The sequence below is a fragment of the Sinohyriopsis cumingii genome, chromosome 15 (assembly GCF_028554795.1).
Source record: "Sinohyriopsis cumingii isolate HCF-2022 chromosome 15, ASM2855479v2, whole genome shotgun sequence".
Lineage (NCBI taxonomy): Eukaryota > Metazoa > Mollusca > Bivalvia > Unionida > Unionidae > Sinohyriopsis > Sinohyriopsis cumingii.
This window is the reverse complement of record NC_142975.1, coordinates 57745209-57765467: the sequence shown is the minus strand read 5'-3', so window position 1 is coordinate 57765467 and position 20259 is coordinate 57745209. Positions and strand designations below refer to the sequence as shown.

The 20259-nt window shown below is 34.8% G+C and overlaps 1 protein-coding gene across 4 annotated transcripts in view; it reads right to left on the bottom strand.

Annotated features, from left to right (window-relative positions):
- Positions 1–20259, bottom strand: part of LOC149781860 (cilia- and flagella-associated protein 74-like) — a 193628-nt gene that overhangs the window by 59194 nt on the left and 114175 nt on the right. For all 4 annotated transcript variants that reach the window (XM_089936056.1, XM_089936057.1, XM_089936059.1 and 1 more), the window contains 7 exons: positions 19201–19340; positions 17696–17821; positions 13157–13322; positions 10069–10188; positions 5799–5957; positions 3847–3976; positions 1462–1527 (listed from right to left, as the gene is read on the bottom strand). In XM_089936056.1, coding sequence (XP_089792182.1) covers positions 1462–1527; positions 3847–3976; positions 5799–5957; positions 10069–10188; positions 13157–13322; positions 17696–17821; positions 19201–19340 — 907 coding nt within the window. The remainder of the gene's footprint in view (positions 1–1461; positions 1528–3846; positions 3977–5798; positions 5958–10068; positions 10189–13156; positions 13323–17695; positions 17822–19200; positions 19341–20259) is intronic.

Below are 20259 nucleotides of genomic sequence, written 5' to 3'. Positions count from 1 at the left end.
ATCCAGCACGCTAATTATTAAACCTCTCATTCTAGCACTCTATGGTCAAGCACTCTCAATATTTACACACCTCATTTTAGCACCCTATGGTCCAGCATTCTCAATATTTACACATCTCATTCTAGCACTCTATGGTCCAGCACCTCTCAATATTTATACCTCTCATGCTGCTACTCTATGGTCCAGCACTCTCAATATTTATACCACTCATGCTAGCACTCTATGGTCCAGCACCTCTCAATATTTACACATTTCATTCTAGCACTCTATGGTCCAGCATTCTCAATATTTACACATCTCATTCTAGCACTCTATGGTCCAGCACCTCTCAATATTTATACCTCTCATGCTGCTACTCTATGGTCCAGCACTCTCAATATTTATACCACTCATGCTAGCACTCTATGGTCCAGCACCTCTCAATATTTATACCTCTCATGCTAGCACTCTATGGTCCAGCACCTCTCAATATTTATACCACTCATGCTAGTACTCTATGGTCCAGCACCTCCCAATATTTACACATCTCATGCTAGCACTCTATGGTCCAGCACCTCTCAATATTTATACCTCTCATGCTAGAGCTCTATGGTCCAGCACCTCTCAATATTTACATATCTCATGCTAGCACTCTATGGTCCAGCACCTCCCAATATTTACACATCTCATGCTAGCACTCTATAATCCAGCACCTCTCAATATTTACACATCTCATGCTAGCACTCTATAATCCAGCACCTCTCAATATTTACACATCTCATGCTAGCAATCTATGGTCCAGTACCTCCCGATATTTACACATATCATGCTAGCACTCTATAATCCAGCACCTCTCAATATTTACACATCTCACGCTAGCACTCTATGGAAAGCACTCACAATAAACTACTCATGCTAGCATGCTATGGTCTAGAAATTTGAATGTTTATACTACTCATGTTAACAAAAATGATGGTGTTACATAAAAATAAATGATACCAGAATGACAACTTATTGTGAATCACATGATATCACATCAGCCAATCAAAAGGCATCTCTCAAAGGAATCATGTAATAAAAATGAGCATTATTAATCACCTTAACAAAATAAAGCACTATTTCAACAACAAAAATTTCACAAATAAAAACCCTCAACATCCCAAGGAAAACTCAATAAGCAAAGTTAGATAAAAGTTTTACAAATGCAAGCAAATGTGGACAACTGAAACCAACATCGCCAATTATTCCACCCAGTGTGCTTACATAAATAATATAATGCAGTACAATGACTGAAAAATCATTTGTATTAGCTATATTTTCAGATAATATTCATTGTAAAGCTGATCATCTACCTTTCGAAAAGGAAACACATTAAAGGTTTTTTTTCCTAATAATTCATACAAATATCTACATTTTGAAAGTCCTACCACACATTATATAATTTCATACAAGCCCCAAATTACTAAAATGACTCCAACTTACCTGGAGGTATGGTACCCGCAGATGGCACCAAATCAAATACATTTTGCCCATTGTTGTTTTGTGTACCTGGAAATTCAAAAATGATTAATATGTAGAACAGTTAACACTACAGAAAATAAACATCAGATGATATGTTCACCTTGTGTTTAATACTCCTTTATGTAGGCACTAATTGGTCATGGTTGACTCAGAGATTATTGACCAATGGGTCACAATTAGATGGACCTTTGGTCAAGATGTCTTGTTATTTTTCAGAGTAAAGTAGAAGCACACTCAATATGTTATTGTTGAGTGTAATTACAGGAAGCAAACAAGATGCTACTGCTTGTTTGCCCATCTTAATATCGGACTTCAGACTACTATACCTTTCGAGGGTCATTTGGTCTAAAAAATTAAAGGGAAAAATATAGGAATATTGTATGGAAATTATAAACAGGATATAGACAATGTCACACAGACAATATTACAAACTGATTAGCACATTTTCATTCACACGAAGACACAAATTATCTAATAATCAAAATGGATTGATATGATAATTTAAACACTAATAACTCGTTACTGTTGCTTTGTATTCTACTGTTTTAACTATATCTTTTAATAATACAATGTCTTTTTTTGATAAACAAATCTGTAAAATAAAATTGCAAGTGCTTCATATACAAAAAGTATGTTATTAGGAATTTGCTAAATTTATTGGGAAAAATTACAGGGATAAAAGTATATGGATGTATTACTGGGATTTATATAAAATATGGGAATTGCAGAGTAGCGTGCTTCCTGAATCGACTAAATTATATCTTTAAGAAAAAATTCTATTTTCCAATTCAAGTCTTAGCAATTTGCTGTTACTCTAGTCAAGTTAGCATTATCATATGCACAAATGTATCAGTACCATATATACTCGCATTAAAGCTGAGTAAAACTGCAAACAACAAAGACCCTGATCGCCCATCATATAATGTATCAGTAGATTTGGTTCTTTGTTGTTTGTCCAACTGATTTGTACTAATAAATGGCATACACCCAGATCTGACAGCACATTATGTAATACCAAATCTGGGTCTTTGCAGTTTGAAGCTGGACTTGACTTATACAGTAATAACAATGCATTTTTTCCAGTCTCTTGTAATCACTCCAGTGGCCTAAGTGGTTACAGCATCTGCTTCAGATGCGGAAGATTGCGGTTCAAACCCAGGCTGAGTCTTACCAAAGACTTACAAAAATGGTACTAGCAGCTGCCTCATTTGGCACTCAGCATTAAGAGGTTAGTGTTAGGACTGGTCAACCTGGTGTCAGGATAATGTGACTGGGTGGGTCATGATGATACATGTCTGCGGCATGATAACCCAGTGCTAGACATCACTATAAACTTCCACACTGCAGACATCATATTGATATGATTGAAAAATTGTTAACGTTATGTCAAAAATCCAAATCTCTCACACAAACATGCATACATGTACGCATACACACACACACTCCAGACTCTTGTACAATTTATATAATCGGCTGTAATGATATTTTAACAAAATCATATAATTCTGTTGGTTAGATATATCATGTCCTGTAGAGTTTACTGCATTTTTTTTTAAATGTAAAAATTAACAATGTTTATTTATTATTAAATTTACAAGAGATACAGGGCACAACAAATTTAATTAATGCCTCCTCTCCTCTTTTTCCAAACACGGACAGGAATCTGAAAAATCATTTTTAGACTTTTTTCCTCATTTTTGTGTGCCTTCAACATGTTTTTGTGGATTACATTTCTACAAAGAGCCATAATGTAAAAGAACAATCTTCATCATGCAGGTGCTTTGCATGATCAACAATGGCAAATTAATGTTTCTGTCTTCTGTAAAGTCAGTTTGCTTCCTTGACCAACTCCGATGAATCTAATATGAAAATCTGGATCCAAACCAAATCAGGACAAGCCAATATCCAGCTCTAACTGCAAAAATTGAATTATTTTGTTGTGGTAAATCCGTAATTAAAGGTTCGTTTCAGTAAGAATGTTTGGTCAAATCATAAAGATTGGCAAGTCTTGATTAATTCAAAAAGTAATTTTCACCAAACTTTATTCACATTAAAATGTTAAGCTATAAACACTGACAACTATCACAACTGATGCATCTGGATATAAATTTAGATAATAATACCCATCATTTTAACAGCAACATACTAAACAAGAGCAACCAAACTGTGGATGTTCGTGTTTGTTTTTATTAGGTCTGTGACTGATGCCAAAGCACACATGACTTATGTGTCAAAAGTGCAACTGTTAACACAATTTACTTTTTAAACAGTGGTAATTTTGCTAAATTTCATATCATAATTATACCAAAACATTGTGATTTTCTGTATATTTATGAATCTACTAACCCACAAGAAACTTGATTTTCTTGTCTCTCTTGACAAATGCAGGTAGATCCTGCAGATGAGAGTGCCGTAACAATGAGAGACTCTCCAAGTTAATACTGTAGTCTATGGACAAAGAGGAAGTGTTCTGCATCTGTAAAAAGAAAGTTTTAACAAATCTTGAGGTTTTCTACATTCTGATTAGGACATGTTCATTTTTTTAGATAAGCATAACTTTTGACGGAAACAATTATGAATTTTTACATAAAGAAACTGTACCAAAATTCAAATTCATTCTTTCCAATGATTTATTGATTGTTGCATAGCTAGACTAGTTCTGGCTGATTTGAGGCATGCGATTTTCAGACATTAGTCTTTTTAAAAAATATAGATAATTTTTGGGCAGACCAAACTAGCCTTTTGTTAAAAGCTTGTAATATATATATACAACATAGATGCCCCAAGTCAGTATGAAGCAACTAAATAGCAAAGTGCCAAGTCAGAGAAGGGCCATAACTCAATTGAATTTTATCTGAATGGTGAAATCAAAATTTAAATAGACTGTTGTGTAATTAAGCTTTGAATTATTCAATCCATTTAGTCCTTTAAATAATTACTGAGTGGAAATGAGATTCACAACTTATGGTACTGGATGTAATGTCACATGATGTGACAGAACAGACAGACATACACAACACTATATGCCCCTCCACAGATATACAGAAATCCCTGATTTCAACTTGTGTATGGGGTACATGGCTGTCCACTGAAAGCCATTTGTTTCCTCTGGCTTCTCCAGGTCCTCAGTTTCAATGACAACCTCACAAGTAATGTTTACTGCTCTCAAACCTCCCATTATGGTCACACCCACTGCACAAGTACTTTCCACATTCAACCAGGTTTTTCCCCCTTCTCTTCATTACCTCCAATTAGCAGCCACCTCTGCTATACAAACCAACCTTGATGAATCAATCAAATGACTGCAGTCACCTCTGCCATACAAGCCAACAAATATACATCGCATGACTGCCTGCAGTCATCTCATCTTTACAAGCCAACATAAATAGATACATCCCATGACTGGCTACAGTCACCACTGCAATACAAGCCACCATGAAGACATCACACTAATGGACTCACTTACTGACCTCTAATATACAAGCATGGATACATTCCGCTGCAGTCACCTCTACTATACAAGCCAACATGGATACATCCCACTAATGGCTGCAGTCAACTCTACTATAAAAGCCAACATAGATACATCCCACAACTGGTTACAGCCACCTCTGCTGTAGTAGCCAGTAATGATACCATAACATTATCACAGGCTGCAGCCACCTCTGCTGTAGTAGCCAATAATGATACCATAACATTATCACAGGCTGCAACCACATCTGCTCATCAAGCAAAATTTGTTATGTCCCACTAATGAATGCAGACATTTCATGTATACAAGTCATTGCTGACACATCCCATGACTGGCTGTAACCACGTCTGCTATACATGCCAAAACTGCTACATCCTATGACTGGCTGTCAGTCACCTCTGCTATGCAAGCCAAAACTGCTACATCCTATGACTGGCTGTAACCACCTCTGCTATGCAAGCCAAAACTGCTACATCCTATGACTGGCTGTCAGTCACCTCTGCTATACAAGTCAAAACTGCTACATCCTATGATTGGCTGTCAGTCACCTCTGCTATACAAGCCAAAACTGCTACATCCTATGACTGGCTGTCAGTCACCTCTGCTATACAAGTCAAAACTGCTACATCCTATGACTGGCTGTCAGTCACCTCTATTATGCAAGCCAAAACTGCTACATCCTATGACTGGCTGTCAGTCACCTCTATTATGCAAGCCAAAACTGCTATGTCTCATGAATGAATTTTTTTTAAAGAGAGGCCCACTGTAATTTGCTACAATTTGTACAATGCAGGTAAAATAAGCAAAGTTTAAATATCAAATTTACCTTGAAAGTTTTCTCAGTATACTCATTGCCCAGGACTGCACCCATGTCCAGTATGCCAGACTCAGGGATATTTAAGCTCACCAGGGGACTGACTCCTTTCCCACACAGAGTCAGATGTAGATTGGCTGTGCCAGAGCTAATCTGCAGCTCCTCCTGGAACTGTCAGGAATTAACACAAAATAGAATATAATATAGAAATTCATTAAATTAAAGAACCAAGAACAGAACACCAGTCAATATTTTGAGGATATGATGCAGTCTACTATTCACTAATCAAATGACCAAATCTGATGCACGTAGATGCAAAATATGAAAAAGAATTAACATGGGTTGACAATTATAACTTATGAATGCTATCCAATTTACCCAATGCTTCTTATTTCTGTACCAGGTCATAATAGACATACGTAGTGATAAGAATAGTAAATTATGCTGTAATTATTGACTTATTCTCAATATCTTAGCAAGCACTAAATTATCACAAATTTAGGCAGGAAACTAAATTTGTGATAGTACTCACAACAAAGCAAATAAGAAAAACTACAACTCATAAGCAATATGTGCATTACACTGGGCTATGTTTTCTACACTTTGCTTGGTGAGGCCTTAAAAAGAAGAACTTTGGTTAGAAAATCCAAAATCTGGAAATGGAAAATCTGGGACTATAACACTTTTAAATAACAACCTTGAACATTTTAAGACCAACTCATTTTATGTCTCACTAATTGGAAAGTACACAACAACTTTTTTAGCAAGTCCATTATTTCTTTCTAAAATTATGCTACATAAAGCAAAGTTAGGTCAATGAGCAATTATAGTATTAGCACACCCTCCTGATTTTATGTAACCCCGTCCCAATTTTAAAGACAAAAAGCATCAAGGATATACAAAAAGAGGTCCCTTACACTGTTAAATTATTGGTATTTCAATGGAAACAGAAACTCCTGATGTAAACAAGCAAACAGACTGCTTGCTGTCCATTTCTGATTTCTAGAATAATATATTTCAGCAAACATTGTGTCATCTGCATCCAATATTTGCAATATCTAGTCTTAATATTTCAAAAAGAAACTGAACAAAGAAATAGGAGGAACTCTTGTATACATGTGTTCAAAGAGATGTAAATCCAAAATTTACAGAATTATAAATTTTCAAAGACAGTGAACCACACCTCATCTGTTCCTTGAAAGCACAGACTGGCCCATGCAAATATGGTGACCATGTCACTACAGAAACTCCCACTTGATTCAAACTGCCAACATGTTGACAGTGTTTTGAGAAGAAAAAAAACATGGTGACAATCAGATTAGAACTTACAAATCAATGAATGAATGACTAAGTTTTGTGCATTTTTTATGTCCTTGATGCCTTCTGTTTTTAAAATCAGTGGGGGTTACAAAAAAAGGGAATGGTGTGAGAATACTACAGGAGCCATGACTTTTCTGAATGATTTTGTGGAACCCTTGAAATTAAACTCATTCAGGGTTTCATTTTTTTGTTGCTGAGTTTAATTATAGTAGCATTCGCACAATTGTGCATGTGCCACTTTTTTTCTGACTGCACCGCAGCCTGCTAGTTGTTCCTGGGGAAGGGGATGGTGCCACCTCCCCCAGGTTGTTATGGATTCAAGGAACCCTGATAGTTTGGCCTCAATCTGTGGGTCCATAAAGGTCCCTACAGTTGAATGGTTGGCTGTCATTAGTGGGAAGAAGAGCTCGGGAACGGTCCTGCTTGCTTTACATCGCTGGTTTCTTGTTGCATTTGCCTGGTGGTTTTTTTTTTTTTTTTCGAGATTTTTTTTCTTTTTTTTTCTTCTTCAAAATGTTCTAAAAGGAGGGGGATGTTCTATGCTGTTTATAGAGGTTCTTGGTAGATATCATGTATGAAGAGAGATTTTCAAGGTTATTATGGGATTACTAGTCGAGGTGTTTAGGGTGTGTTTCCTACGTTATGTTATTTATAAGTTTTTAGATATTACCTCTTTAAGTTATTTAGTAATTGATGTTTTTAGAGATTGAATGTTATTTATACTTTATTTAGCAAGAGACCGGAGTCCTAGCCGATTACACGGTTCGTTAAGGACATCTAGGACAGGAATCCTAGCTGATTACTTGGTTTGTTAAGGACATCTAGGACATCCGATTTTGCGGTTTCTTTAGTTTTTTATAGGTGCTTTGTAAGTGAATTATTTATTAATACTTTTATAAAATTGAATGATATGTTATGGTTTTTTATGTGGTGGCTTCTAAATTTATTTAGCTAGTTACTGGGTCTTTTGGTTTTGTGGGGATAGTAATTATATTTTGTTCCTAAGTCCTGCTGAGTCTATGAATTGATTTATATTTTTATATGCTGATTGTTTATTTTTATTAGAGTCCATAAGTAACTCTGGGTTTCATCAATATCAAGGTGTTTGCCAAATGTAACAAAAGTAAAGACGTGCTATTGAAAAGAAACTTTGAAGGATGACAATACAGTCAATACCTCCTGTAAAATCACATTTTGGAACACTGAAATTAAATTTGCTCATGTTCTCATCAATATAAAGCCACATGCGACATTTGAACAGAATTTAGAGGATGTTATCTTGTACAAAACAAAGCTTGGTGGACAAGCAACTGAGGATAGGCAGGTGGGCCATAATTCTTTTAAATGATACTAAATGTAGGGCAAATGTGTCTCAATGAGGCAATGTTCATACTAATTCCATCAGATAAAGTTGAATCGTTTATATGCCATTTCAATAACAGAAATCTCCAATATAAAGACTAAGATAACATTCAAAGGTCACAAATGTATCCAAAAATGGAGATGGCAAATTAAAGTCCATAAATATAACAGAAATCTCCAATATTCCAATATGAAGACAATAAGCTGTCGAAAGTCACAACTCTATCCAAATATGGAGATGGTGAATTAAAGTCCATAAATATAACAGAAATCTCCAATATTCCAATATGAAGACAATAAGCTGTCGAAAGTCACAACTCTATCCAAATATGGACATGACAAATTAAAGTCCATAAATATAACAGAAATCTCCAATATTCCAATATGAAGACAATAAGCTGTCGAAAGTCACAACTCTATCCAAATATGGACATGACAAATTAAAGTCCATAAATATAACAGAAATCTCCAATATTCCAATATGAAGACAATAAGCTGTCAAAAGTCACAACTCTATCCAAATATGGAGATGACGAATTAAAGTCCATAAATATTGGTGGATAAAAGACAATAGCTCTGCCAAAATTGAACCTGAAAAGAAATAACTTAAGAAAGGTATACATGTAATAAGCAATTCAATTTACAAAAGGCATCCAATCATGTGTAAACATTGCAGAGCTATACTGATTTCAAGCAACATCTCATTACTTATCAAGAGCCATAACTCTGGAAAAACAATGGAGCTGACAAAACCCATAAAAGACACTTAAGTCTATGAGACAATGTACACACCTGTTTGTATGAGATTATGTTGAATGGCTACTGAGTTACACTAGATACAGGGATCAGCTGTAGTGGATTGTAATAATGATGGAACAAGGGCAACAACTCAATCAAAATGGACAATTAAGAAATTAAACCTTAAAAAGGACATCTATATGTAATAGTCAATTCACCTGCCAAATGGCATTTTATTAAGTGTAGTTGTTGCTGTGCTATGCTGGTTACAGGGAACATACAATGTAAAGAGATGAATTTAACTGTCAAGGGCCATAACTCTATCCAAACATGGAGTTGACAATATAAAAATCATACAAGGCCTATCTAGAGCTGTGAGATTGTGTACATACCTAATTATATCAGAAATTGTTGCATGGTTTAGTTATGCTGCTTACAAAGATCTGCATTAAGAGATGTAATAATTTGGAAAAGAGGCAATAACTCTGTCAAAATCAAACCTGAAAAGATCAATCTACAATATACCTACCAAATGGCATCCAACTGTGTGTAAGGGTTGCAGAGCTAAGCTGGTTACAGTAAATGTGCACTGATGGAGAAACTGATGGATAGAAGCATGGAAGGAAAAACAGATTACTATAGAAACCATGCATCTTGATGCAGGCTGCCCCTCCCCAAAAATTATAATGTATACATGGAAACAATTTTCACACATTTGGACAGGATACCAACTCTATCAACATTCATTTAAAATTATATGATAAAATAACGAGGACCATGACTGCAAGATTTCAAAGACACTTTCCATATTCAAATAAAATCATAAAGGTCTACATTATTTACAGCATGAATTTAAACTTACCACTCTGCCTTCATTAGGAGTGAAGGATACAAGCATTGTGTGGGAGGCATCCGGTGGCAACATTCGGAGTGCATTCAATATCAGGAATGGTCCACTGGTGTCCAAGTTGGAAGCCTTCAGCTGAAATCCATCATCACGAGGTTTTAAGTAAATTAATACTTGTCTTACTCAAATTTCATTTATTTTTTATGCAGCAGAATCTGAACACAAGAACTGAATGCAGACTCACATTAATAAAAGCACATACTTGTACATTACCTTGTTGTAAAATTAGCATTATAAAAAAAATCAGGCTTATCTTTCATTATCTCCACATACAAGCCAAATGATAATGAGACACTCTTATCTGATTTTTACTTATAGTTTTTACTCACACTGTTTTTTGTTCCTCATTTGCTTCAGTAGAATTGTATATGACTATGAAGTCAGCATTTCCGCCTCTATTTCTTGCAGGCCTCACAGAGACATACCCCTATCACAAACCTTAATGTTGAAAATTCTTGATAAATTCCGATTTTTGGGTAATAAACTCATTCAATTCATAGTGACTTAATATTTTATTTGCTTATCAGAAGTTTAAAAAGTATATTTTTTCAGGGTATAAGTTCAAGACCTTTTCATCACAGTATAATTATGAAACACAGTCAAAATATGTCCAAGTTCAAAACTAGAAAAGTGGCAATAATAAGAATAAAGAACAAAAGAAAGACAAAATGTTGTAAATTTGCTTATTGAATCATATGTCTTTTATCCAAGGAAAACTGCTGTGTCTAATTTGATATTTTTGGGTCCTAGACTTTGATCATAAGAAATGTTCAGTACCAACTTAAATAAAGACAGGGACTTCCAGATCAGGATCACCTTGAATAGTGCATGATACAACCACCCTTGTTTAATTTTACCATAAATGGTGTATGATACAACCACCCTTGTTTAATTTTACCATAAATGGTGTATTAAACAACTATCCTTTAATTTTACCATAAATGGTGTATTATACAACCTCCCCCTTTTCAAATTTTACCATAAATGGTGAATCATAAAACCACCCCTTCTTGTTTAATACAGTGGAACCCTGCTATAACACGAGATAATTGGGGTCCAAAAAAACTGGATTGCATTAATATTGGGGGCACATTAATGTGGGGCTTTACAGCATTCTACTTTTTTCAGAGAACAACTAATTGGCACATATGCATGTATTCATGTCTAATGTATACGATGAATAGGGTATCAACACAATTTACTGTCATGCCATCATGGCATGCATTACATCTATAATGCATGTAATTCCATTGAAACACTGCACACAGATTTACAATATTCAATAATTTTGTCCCAGATCATTGTGTCTGAATTCAACATCTAATATACAGCATGAACAGAGTATTAACACAGTTTACTTTCCGTCTGATATCATACCATCGGGGTTTGCAATACATGTAATTCCATTGCAAAAATTGCAAACATATTTAAACTATTCATTAATTTTGTCACAGATCATTATGTGCCTGAATTCAATGGGAAAAATGAACAGCTAAATTAGGTTAAGAAAGACGAAGCATGTGTACGGTTACTTATGTACCAGGGTTTATGAATGATGTCCGTAAAAATTTCATACTGCTAAAATTTTCTCATATTCGTTTCCATGTATCCATTGCAAATTTCCAATAATTAACGCTTGCAGACCTATTCATTTGAATGACTACAGCAAGAATAATTATCAATCAACACATGATTTCAGCATGCATATAACTTTTACTTCAGATTTTGTGAATATCAAAAGAAAGGTGTGAAAACTACTATACTAATCATTGTGCAAAGTGCTGAGAACGACTTGCATTTGTGAACTTGCTTTTCCATAATGGTAAAATATTTTTATTAAAAAAAAAAGAAATTAATAACAAGTTCATAAACAAGTATCATACCCATGTAAAACCAGAGAACTAAGTGTAGTAGGCCTGCAATGATCATGAGTCACTTTTATAATATTTTTAAGCTGATTGCGTGTACAATTTCATACCAATTCAATTTCCAGCTAATAAAGCGGATATTATTTACTGGTCTGCATCTAATAACACCACCAAGTCCAGCAAACATGTTGGCAGCATTTGTTTTTTGATGTTTATTAAATTGTGAGAATCTTTTATCAACCACTGCATTGTTTGCTGCTTGGTTGTGTATGCAGTTAAAGAAGAAACACGTGCAGGCTATTGTTTGAGCAACGATTGTATACAGAATTAATTGAAGACAATCACAAAGATGACTTACTGGCTTTACTCATGGATCAGTAATAAGTAACATTTCTGATAATGTTCATTTTGGCATAACACTTCATGAACCTGGTGAAATTGTTAAATTTCAGAAGCTATGCCACAATCGTATTATATTCAAATTCATACGCGATCTCTTCTCCAAAATGATAACAAATATTTTATACACTATTTCACGTACTTAGAACATGACCGCATTATATCCGAATTCGCGTTATTGTGGGGCAGGTTATGGTGGGGTAGCACTGTATCTCTATATGTAGTCTTTAGAAAAGCATGCTTGACCAACAGGTCTCAATTAACTTGACTATGAAAGTATATGGTAGAGAACTAAAGATTTTGTGCAAAACCATTTTCTTTTAAACCAGTGACCTTTACCTCTGACCTTGTGATTCCCAAATTATTGTATCTTCCTTACACCAAGTTCCAGCAGCTCACAAAGTTTAGTCCAGGTCTGTGATGTTTGACCTTTTAACTCCCAAACTGATGGTTTTTTCCTTATGGCAAGAGAGAGCCATCAACAAAATGTTGTCTTGGTGTGTGATACAGAACTAGTGTTATTTTTTGGAAAAATTGTGTCACAGTAACCCTGACCTTTACCCTTCAACCCCAAAATCAATATGCCTCTTCCTTAACTCAAGCGCAAATCATCAAAGAGTTTGGTAAATACAGATGGTGTAAAACTAGTTGCTGTGCACAAAAGAAAAAGGTAACATATAGATGTACAGATTGACAAATGTATTTATGGATGGGCAGAGAGATGAATGGATTTTAGTAAGATAGGCATACCAGTGTGGCTGAGTATAAACCATTACCTCAACAATTTTGTCGGATATGTTCTGTATGGTGATGGACTTAATGATATTCTGGCCAAGAGAAATGTCACTAAAGTTCAGAGTTGTCCTTCCATGATCTGAGATAACAACCACTGGAGGCTTTACAATGGGACAATGGACTTCCAGGTACAGTGTATTGTGAATACTGTAAAATACATAGAGGAAAATAGTAGAAAATGAGATATTCTGTAAAATTAGACACTGTAAATTAAGTGTGATTTAATTTGCACTTTCTTAAAACTTTCAACATATATGCAACACTACAATTTTCATGAAAAGGTTGGCTGGAAATATGTTGACTGAATAATTTGATGTCAACACTGTTTTTAAATTTTTTTAATTTTGCCTCATTGCTCTAAATAATCAAAATGCTTATGCCAGTTTAAATGCTTTGATTTACAGTAACTAACACATTTGCATGCCATCAGCTATAAATATATATCAAATTAAGCATAATGATCAAAGTAGAATAAGCTTTCAACCTTTAACTTTATGATCAAAGTCAAATTAAGCATAAAACCCTTAACTTTATGATCAAAGTCAAATTAAGCATAAAACCCTTAACTTTATGATCAAATTCAAATTAAGCGTACAACCTTTAACATTATGATCAAAGTCAAATTAAGCATACAACCCTTAACTTTATGATCAAAGTCAAATTAATTGTACAACCCTTAGCTTTATGATCAAAGTCAATTTAAGTGTACAACCCTTAGTTTTATGATCAAAGTCAAATTAAGTGTACAACCCTTAGCTTTATGATCAAAGTCAATTTAAGCTTACAACTTGTAATTTAATTGATTAAATATAGTTTAAATAATACACAATGCATCCTTCTCTGGCCCCTTGTTTGGCCCCTCTTTGTCTACTATGGTTGCTCTGCCAGACATGATATCATTGCAGCCAGTATATGTTAATAAGCTAGTAACTAAATTTAGATATGTTGTCATGTTGAACCAATCAGATGACTGAGTTGGAGCATGTGATCAAACATAATGTCAGTTGTTTGAGGCATTCATACAGCAACTGGGATGCCTGTAGAGATGTGTGCTTTCAGTGTTGATGATCGAGGTCAAATTAAGCATACAACCCTTAACTTTATGATCAAAGTCAAATTAAGTGTACAACCCTTAACTTTATGATCAAAGTCAAATTAAGTGTACAACCCTTAGCTTTATGATCAAAGTCAAATTAAGTGTACAACCCTTAGCTTTATGATCAAAGTCAAATTAAGTGTACAACCCTTAACTTTATGATCAAAGTCAAATTAAGTGTACAACCCTTAACTTTATGATCAAAGTCAAATTAAGTGTACAACCCTTAACTTTATGATCAAAGTCAAATTAAGTGTACAACCCTTAGCTTTATGATCAAAGTCAAATTAAGTGTACAACCCTTAGCTTTATGATCAAAGTCAAATTAAGTGTACAACCCTTAACTTTATGATCAAAGTCAAATTAAGTGTACAACCCTTAGCTTTATGATCAAAGTCAAATTATGTGTACAACCCTTAGCTTTATGATCAAAGTCAAATTAAGTGTACAACCCTTAACTTTATGATCAAAGTCAAATTAAGTGTACAACCCTTAACTTTATGATCAAAGTCAAATTAAGTGTACAACCCTTAACTTTATGATCAAAGTCAAATTAAGTGTACAACCCTTAGCTTTATGATCAAAGTCAAATTAAGCGTACAGCCCTTAACTTTATGATCAAAGTCAAATTAAGCATACAACCCTTAACTTTATGATCAAAGTCAAATTAAGTGTACAACCCTTAACTTTATGATCAAAGTCAAATTAAGTGTGCAACCCTTAGCTATTTGATCAAAGTCAAATTAAGCATACAACCCTTAGCTTTATGATGAAAGTCAAATTAAGCATACAATCTCTAGCTTTTTGATCAAAGTCAAATTAAGCGCACAACCCATAATTTCATGATCAAAGTCAAATTAAGTGTGCAACCCTTAGCTATTTGACCAAAGTCAAATTAAGCGTACAACCCTCAGCTTTATGATCAAAGTCAAATTAAGAGTACAACCCCTAGCTTTATGATCAAAGTCATGTTGTTGTTCTAGGGTTTAATGCCATTTTTCAGCACAAGATAGGCTATACATGGCGGTCAGTATTAATGGTGGAGGAAGAGCCCTGGAAAACCCAAGGAAGAACCACTGACCCACGAGAAGCTACTGGCAGGCTTTCCCACATACCCACGCTAGCCGAGCCTTGGACTCGAACCCACGCAGACAGAGGTGAGATGGCAGTGATCTGGAACAGTAAGCACTTTAGACCACTCGGCCACTTGGGGCCCCTGATCAAAGTCAAATTAAGCGTACAACCCTTAGCTTTATGATCAAAGTCAAATTAAGTGTACAACCCTTAACTTTATCATCAAAGTCATACCTAGTATTAACCAAACAGAAGTGAACATTTTGTTCAGTAGAAGGGATTATTTATCAGGAGCTGTCTCTACAGCTTTCAATTTCAATAACAAATGCAGCCTTGCAAAAGCACTGGGGGGCGGGGGCTGACAAATGAGTGCAGACCGAGCACACATAAACAGATCTTAGTAAAGCAGCTAATTTTTTTTCTTCTGTAAGTTAGATCAAGTTCAGGTAAGGTATAATGAAATATCACAAACTGCTATTTTCAACTTGGAAAACATGGTTTTGGAAAGTAAGGAAGTGTGGTCTGATGCAGTGAAGGCAACATTTTGTTTGAATAAAATGTTTGTAAAATACACTTTGACCTGAATGAACTCCAGTTTAGTTGCGGAAACTGCAGTTCCAAACTGCAAGAATTTCAGTGTGTTAATTGCAAACTCTTTCATGGTGAACATCACTCAAAACTGACATGAAATGATGTCCAATAAATGCAACTGTCATATTTCCTAATTTGTTTCAAGCATACACAAGTATATGAATATTGTTTATTTTAATACTTTTGTGCCAAAAATTTGAATTTGTCAAGAAGCTGATAGTCTCTGTTGTCTTCAATGTGGTGTTTTTTTATATTCCTGGACCAAATTTAAAGCCCATACAGTAACAAAAGCTTCATCCAATAGCTGATTTGCATGAACAACATGAAAAGACTAGAGTGTCTATGTTACCCATTTTAAGGTTAGTCTGGTTCCCTGAATAACTCCACTAAGTCCTAAACCCAGATCAAGACCAACTCTGACAAAGTCAATATCTAGGTTTAACCATAACAATCACATTTCAACAGTTTTTACTATTGTTCCATAAGTCCATGACTTAAAGTTGCTTCTGTAAGTCTTGAAGTAAAATCATATGGGTCGGCATGTCTGTGAGTGTCCTACAAGGCATAATGACAGATTTTTCTGTAAGTCTTGAAGTAAAATCATAAGGGTCGGCATGTCTGTGAGTGTCCTGCAAGGCATAATGACATAGATTTTTCTGCAAGCCTTGAAGTAAAATCATATGGGTCGGCATGTCTGTGAGTGTCCTGCAAGGCATCTCACATTGATTTTTCTGTAAGCCTTAAAGTAAAATCATAAGGGTCGGCATGTCTGTGAGTGTCCTGCAAGGCATAATGACATAGATTTTTCTGTAAGTCTTGAAGTAAAATCATAAGTGTTGGCATGTCTGTGAGTGTCTGCAAGGCACCTGACAATGATTTTTCTGTAAGCCTTAAAGTAAAATCATAAGGGTCGGCATGTCTGTGAGTGTCCTGCAAGGCATAATGACATTGATTTTTCTGTAAGCCTTATAGTAAAATCATATGGGTTGGCATGTTTGTGAGTGTCCTGCAAGGCATCTGACATTGATTTTTCTGTAAGCCTTAAAGTAAAATCATATGGGTCGGCATGTCTGTGAGTGTCCTGCAAGGCATAATGAAATAGACTTTTCTGCAAGCCTTGAAGAAAAATCATATGGGTCGGCATGTCTGTGAGTGTCCTGCAAGGCATCTGACATTGATTTTTCTGTAAGCCTTAAAGTAAAATCATAAGGGTCGGCATGTCTGTGAGTGTCCTGCAAGGCATAATGACATTGATTTTTCTGCAAGCTTTAAAGTAAAATCATAAGGGTCAGCATGTTTGTGAGTGTCCTGCAAGGCATCTGACATTGATTTTTCTGTAAGCCTTGAAGTAAAGTCATAAGGGTTGGCATGTCTGTGAGTGTCCTGCAAGGCATAATGACATAGATTTTTCTGTAAGTCTTGAAGTAAAATCATGAGGGTTGGCATGTCTGTGAGTGTCCTGCAAGGCATAATGACATTGATTTTTCTGCAAGCCTTAATGTAAAATCATATGGGTTGGCATGTTTGTGAGTGTCCTGCAAGGCATACTGACACAGATTTTTCTGATTTTCTTAGCTCAATTTCAAACTGATTCTTAAATTACTGATATTAGGAGTCTAATAAGATAAGTGCTGAGGATAAAGTAAAAGTGGACTGAACATCATCATAATCCAATTATAATTATTTTATCTCAACAAACAAATCCCAACTGATATTTGGTCTTGAATTAATTCATCTATTGTGTATCTTTTCTACTTACCTGTACTTTGTTTCCCCAGGATTTCCACAGGCACCTGATGCCACATAACAAGGAATAACAAAGGAGTTAAATTTTCCTTTAAACTGCCTCAGTAAGGAGCCTATAGAAGCAGCGTATGCTGCAGAGCTAAAAAAGAAATTAGCACAATCCATATTTATCAAACAGTGAACAGTATAGACTCAAATCTGCCCAGGAAAACTGTACTGGTAAATCAGGGTTGTAGGTACAACCAGCAAATGGGTGTACTTTACACAAGAATCAATACAATATTAATTCGAATAACTCAATATTAATTTGAATAACTCAATATTAATTCAAATAACTCAATCAATATTAGTTCCAATAACTCAATCAATACTAGTTCCAATAATCAATGTTCTGACATACTCAGTCCAACATTAAACTTACAACCAAAAATTAAAATGCAACCTATAAATTAAATAGAATCAAAAATGATTGGCTTAAGGCACTTTGATTTTTCAAGGTTTGACTGCATATAATTAGCAAAATATAAAGTCACCATTACTGCTATGGAAACTAGTGAAATAAGCACCAAAAGAATGAAATAAAACATGATCAGTAAAGGGGAAAATAACAAGGGGGTGAGGGCAAATAAAGGAAAAGCCAGAATTGAAAAGCTAAATGAACTGCAAATCATTATCAATGCTAACAGATCATTTGACACTGACCATCTCATAAAGGTGAATGACCTCTAACATCATATTAATCCAAACACTTTTATCTGTATGAAAATGATGTGTGTCCTGATCTTTTTGCATGACTGGTGTACTAGGCTATAGTATTCCATTATTAAATCAAACAGATCTTTATTACAAAATTTAGAAATTAAATGTAATTTCTTTTGCTTTCAATATTAAAGACATTTTACTATCATCATCCTTTTTTTTACCCCCAGAGATAACATTACAAGTTTAATACTGGTCATCCGTATTTTTCTCCTTCAGATAAAATTATAAGTCTTTTGTTTTTGTTTGCTATGATGAACTACACATCAGTGGTATTGGCCAGTAAGAACATTATGGCTGGCTGCAGCAGCTGCATTCAAGATTAGGTGCATTACTAACCTTCAAAGCAGCCAGCTGCACTTATACTAAACAAATAAAGTTCACGGGGGGTGGGGGGAGGAGGAGGGTAAGACAGATCCCTGTGCCCACATCTAGTGATAATCTAATGAACCACAGGACCATGCCATATTGTCATATTTCATGAGTACAAATGATCATGAAAATACTCAGAAGGAGGAATTATCTTTTACCAGTGGACAAGAGAGACTGCCAACACCCCTTTTTCAAACATTCTCTGTTTATCAGAGCTTCTACTTTGCAGCAGCAACAACCTTTGATTGAACAAGATCCCTAAAACAAGGGGAGCTAACCAGAAAGGATTAACCTCTATGGATAAATTGGGAATTTTCAGTCACCTTTTCCAGGATGATAACTGGTATATTTGTGGTCAAACTATCATCAAATGAGCTGACAACTTACTCTTTTGAGATGGAGTCAGGATCAGGTTGGGTGACAGGCTTTGGTCCTGTAATAGTCAGTGTCGCCCCTGTTGCTGGCCCACCAGTTTTACCCTTTGGTGCTGGAGTTTTTGCCCCACCCCCTTTCCTTCCAGCTTTTTGCTAGATATGAAAAAGAAGAAATTATAAGTAAACCTACTCACAGTGAATGGTACCTATTAATCTTAATGACAGATCACAAGAATGTAAAGCTGAAAAAGAGAAATTAATTATATTTCCTTCAGGTCAAATAATTTGTTGCATACGGTTATAATTATAAGTTACATGTATTTAAACAGCAAAAAATCATAAAGGTCATTTCAGGTTTATGATGTAATGAACTAGTTGATGATGCAAAACATTATTTCATAATTTTGTTTCTATTAAAAATTCTTTAATAAATGAAAATAAACAGGAACAAATAATCGAATTGAAGAAACTGGCATTTGCAAATCATAAGCTGTATTATAATGAACATAAAATAAAAAAGGATATTAGTTCATGGGTAGGCTAATTCCATGATGTGGATGTATACATTTATTTTATAATTTTAATGATTTTTTTTTAAATGGCTCACTTTTTTTCTCATGGAATATTGTTATGTTTTCTGTGATAATACATGTACATAAAACATAATTGATTGTGAGTCTAAATGAGAAAAATAACTATGCCTTTTATTTTTTTAAATACAGGATTGTTTCTTAAAAGTAAAATGCTTCATCATGTTGAATGATAAATTGTCTTCCAGATGAATGTATCCTTCAAAATGATATAGCTTGAATATTAAAGAACTTTCGGAGCCAAAATGTAACTCAGCTTTCAGAATCCCAATAACTTAAATTCCAGAATCCAAAAAGCTCAGATTCCAGATTCCATAACAAAAATACTTAAATCAGATTCCAGAATACAAAACCTTAATCCAGATTCCAGGAATTAGTGAACATAATTAGGAATCATTACCATCCTTCAATTTTTAAAATATGTAAAGCAAACAAAATCCAGCTAATTTTGAATTTAGTTTGAATTCTAACCGTATAAATTA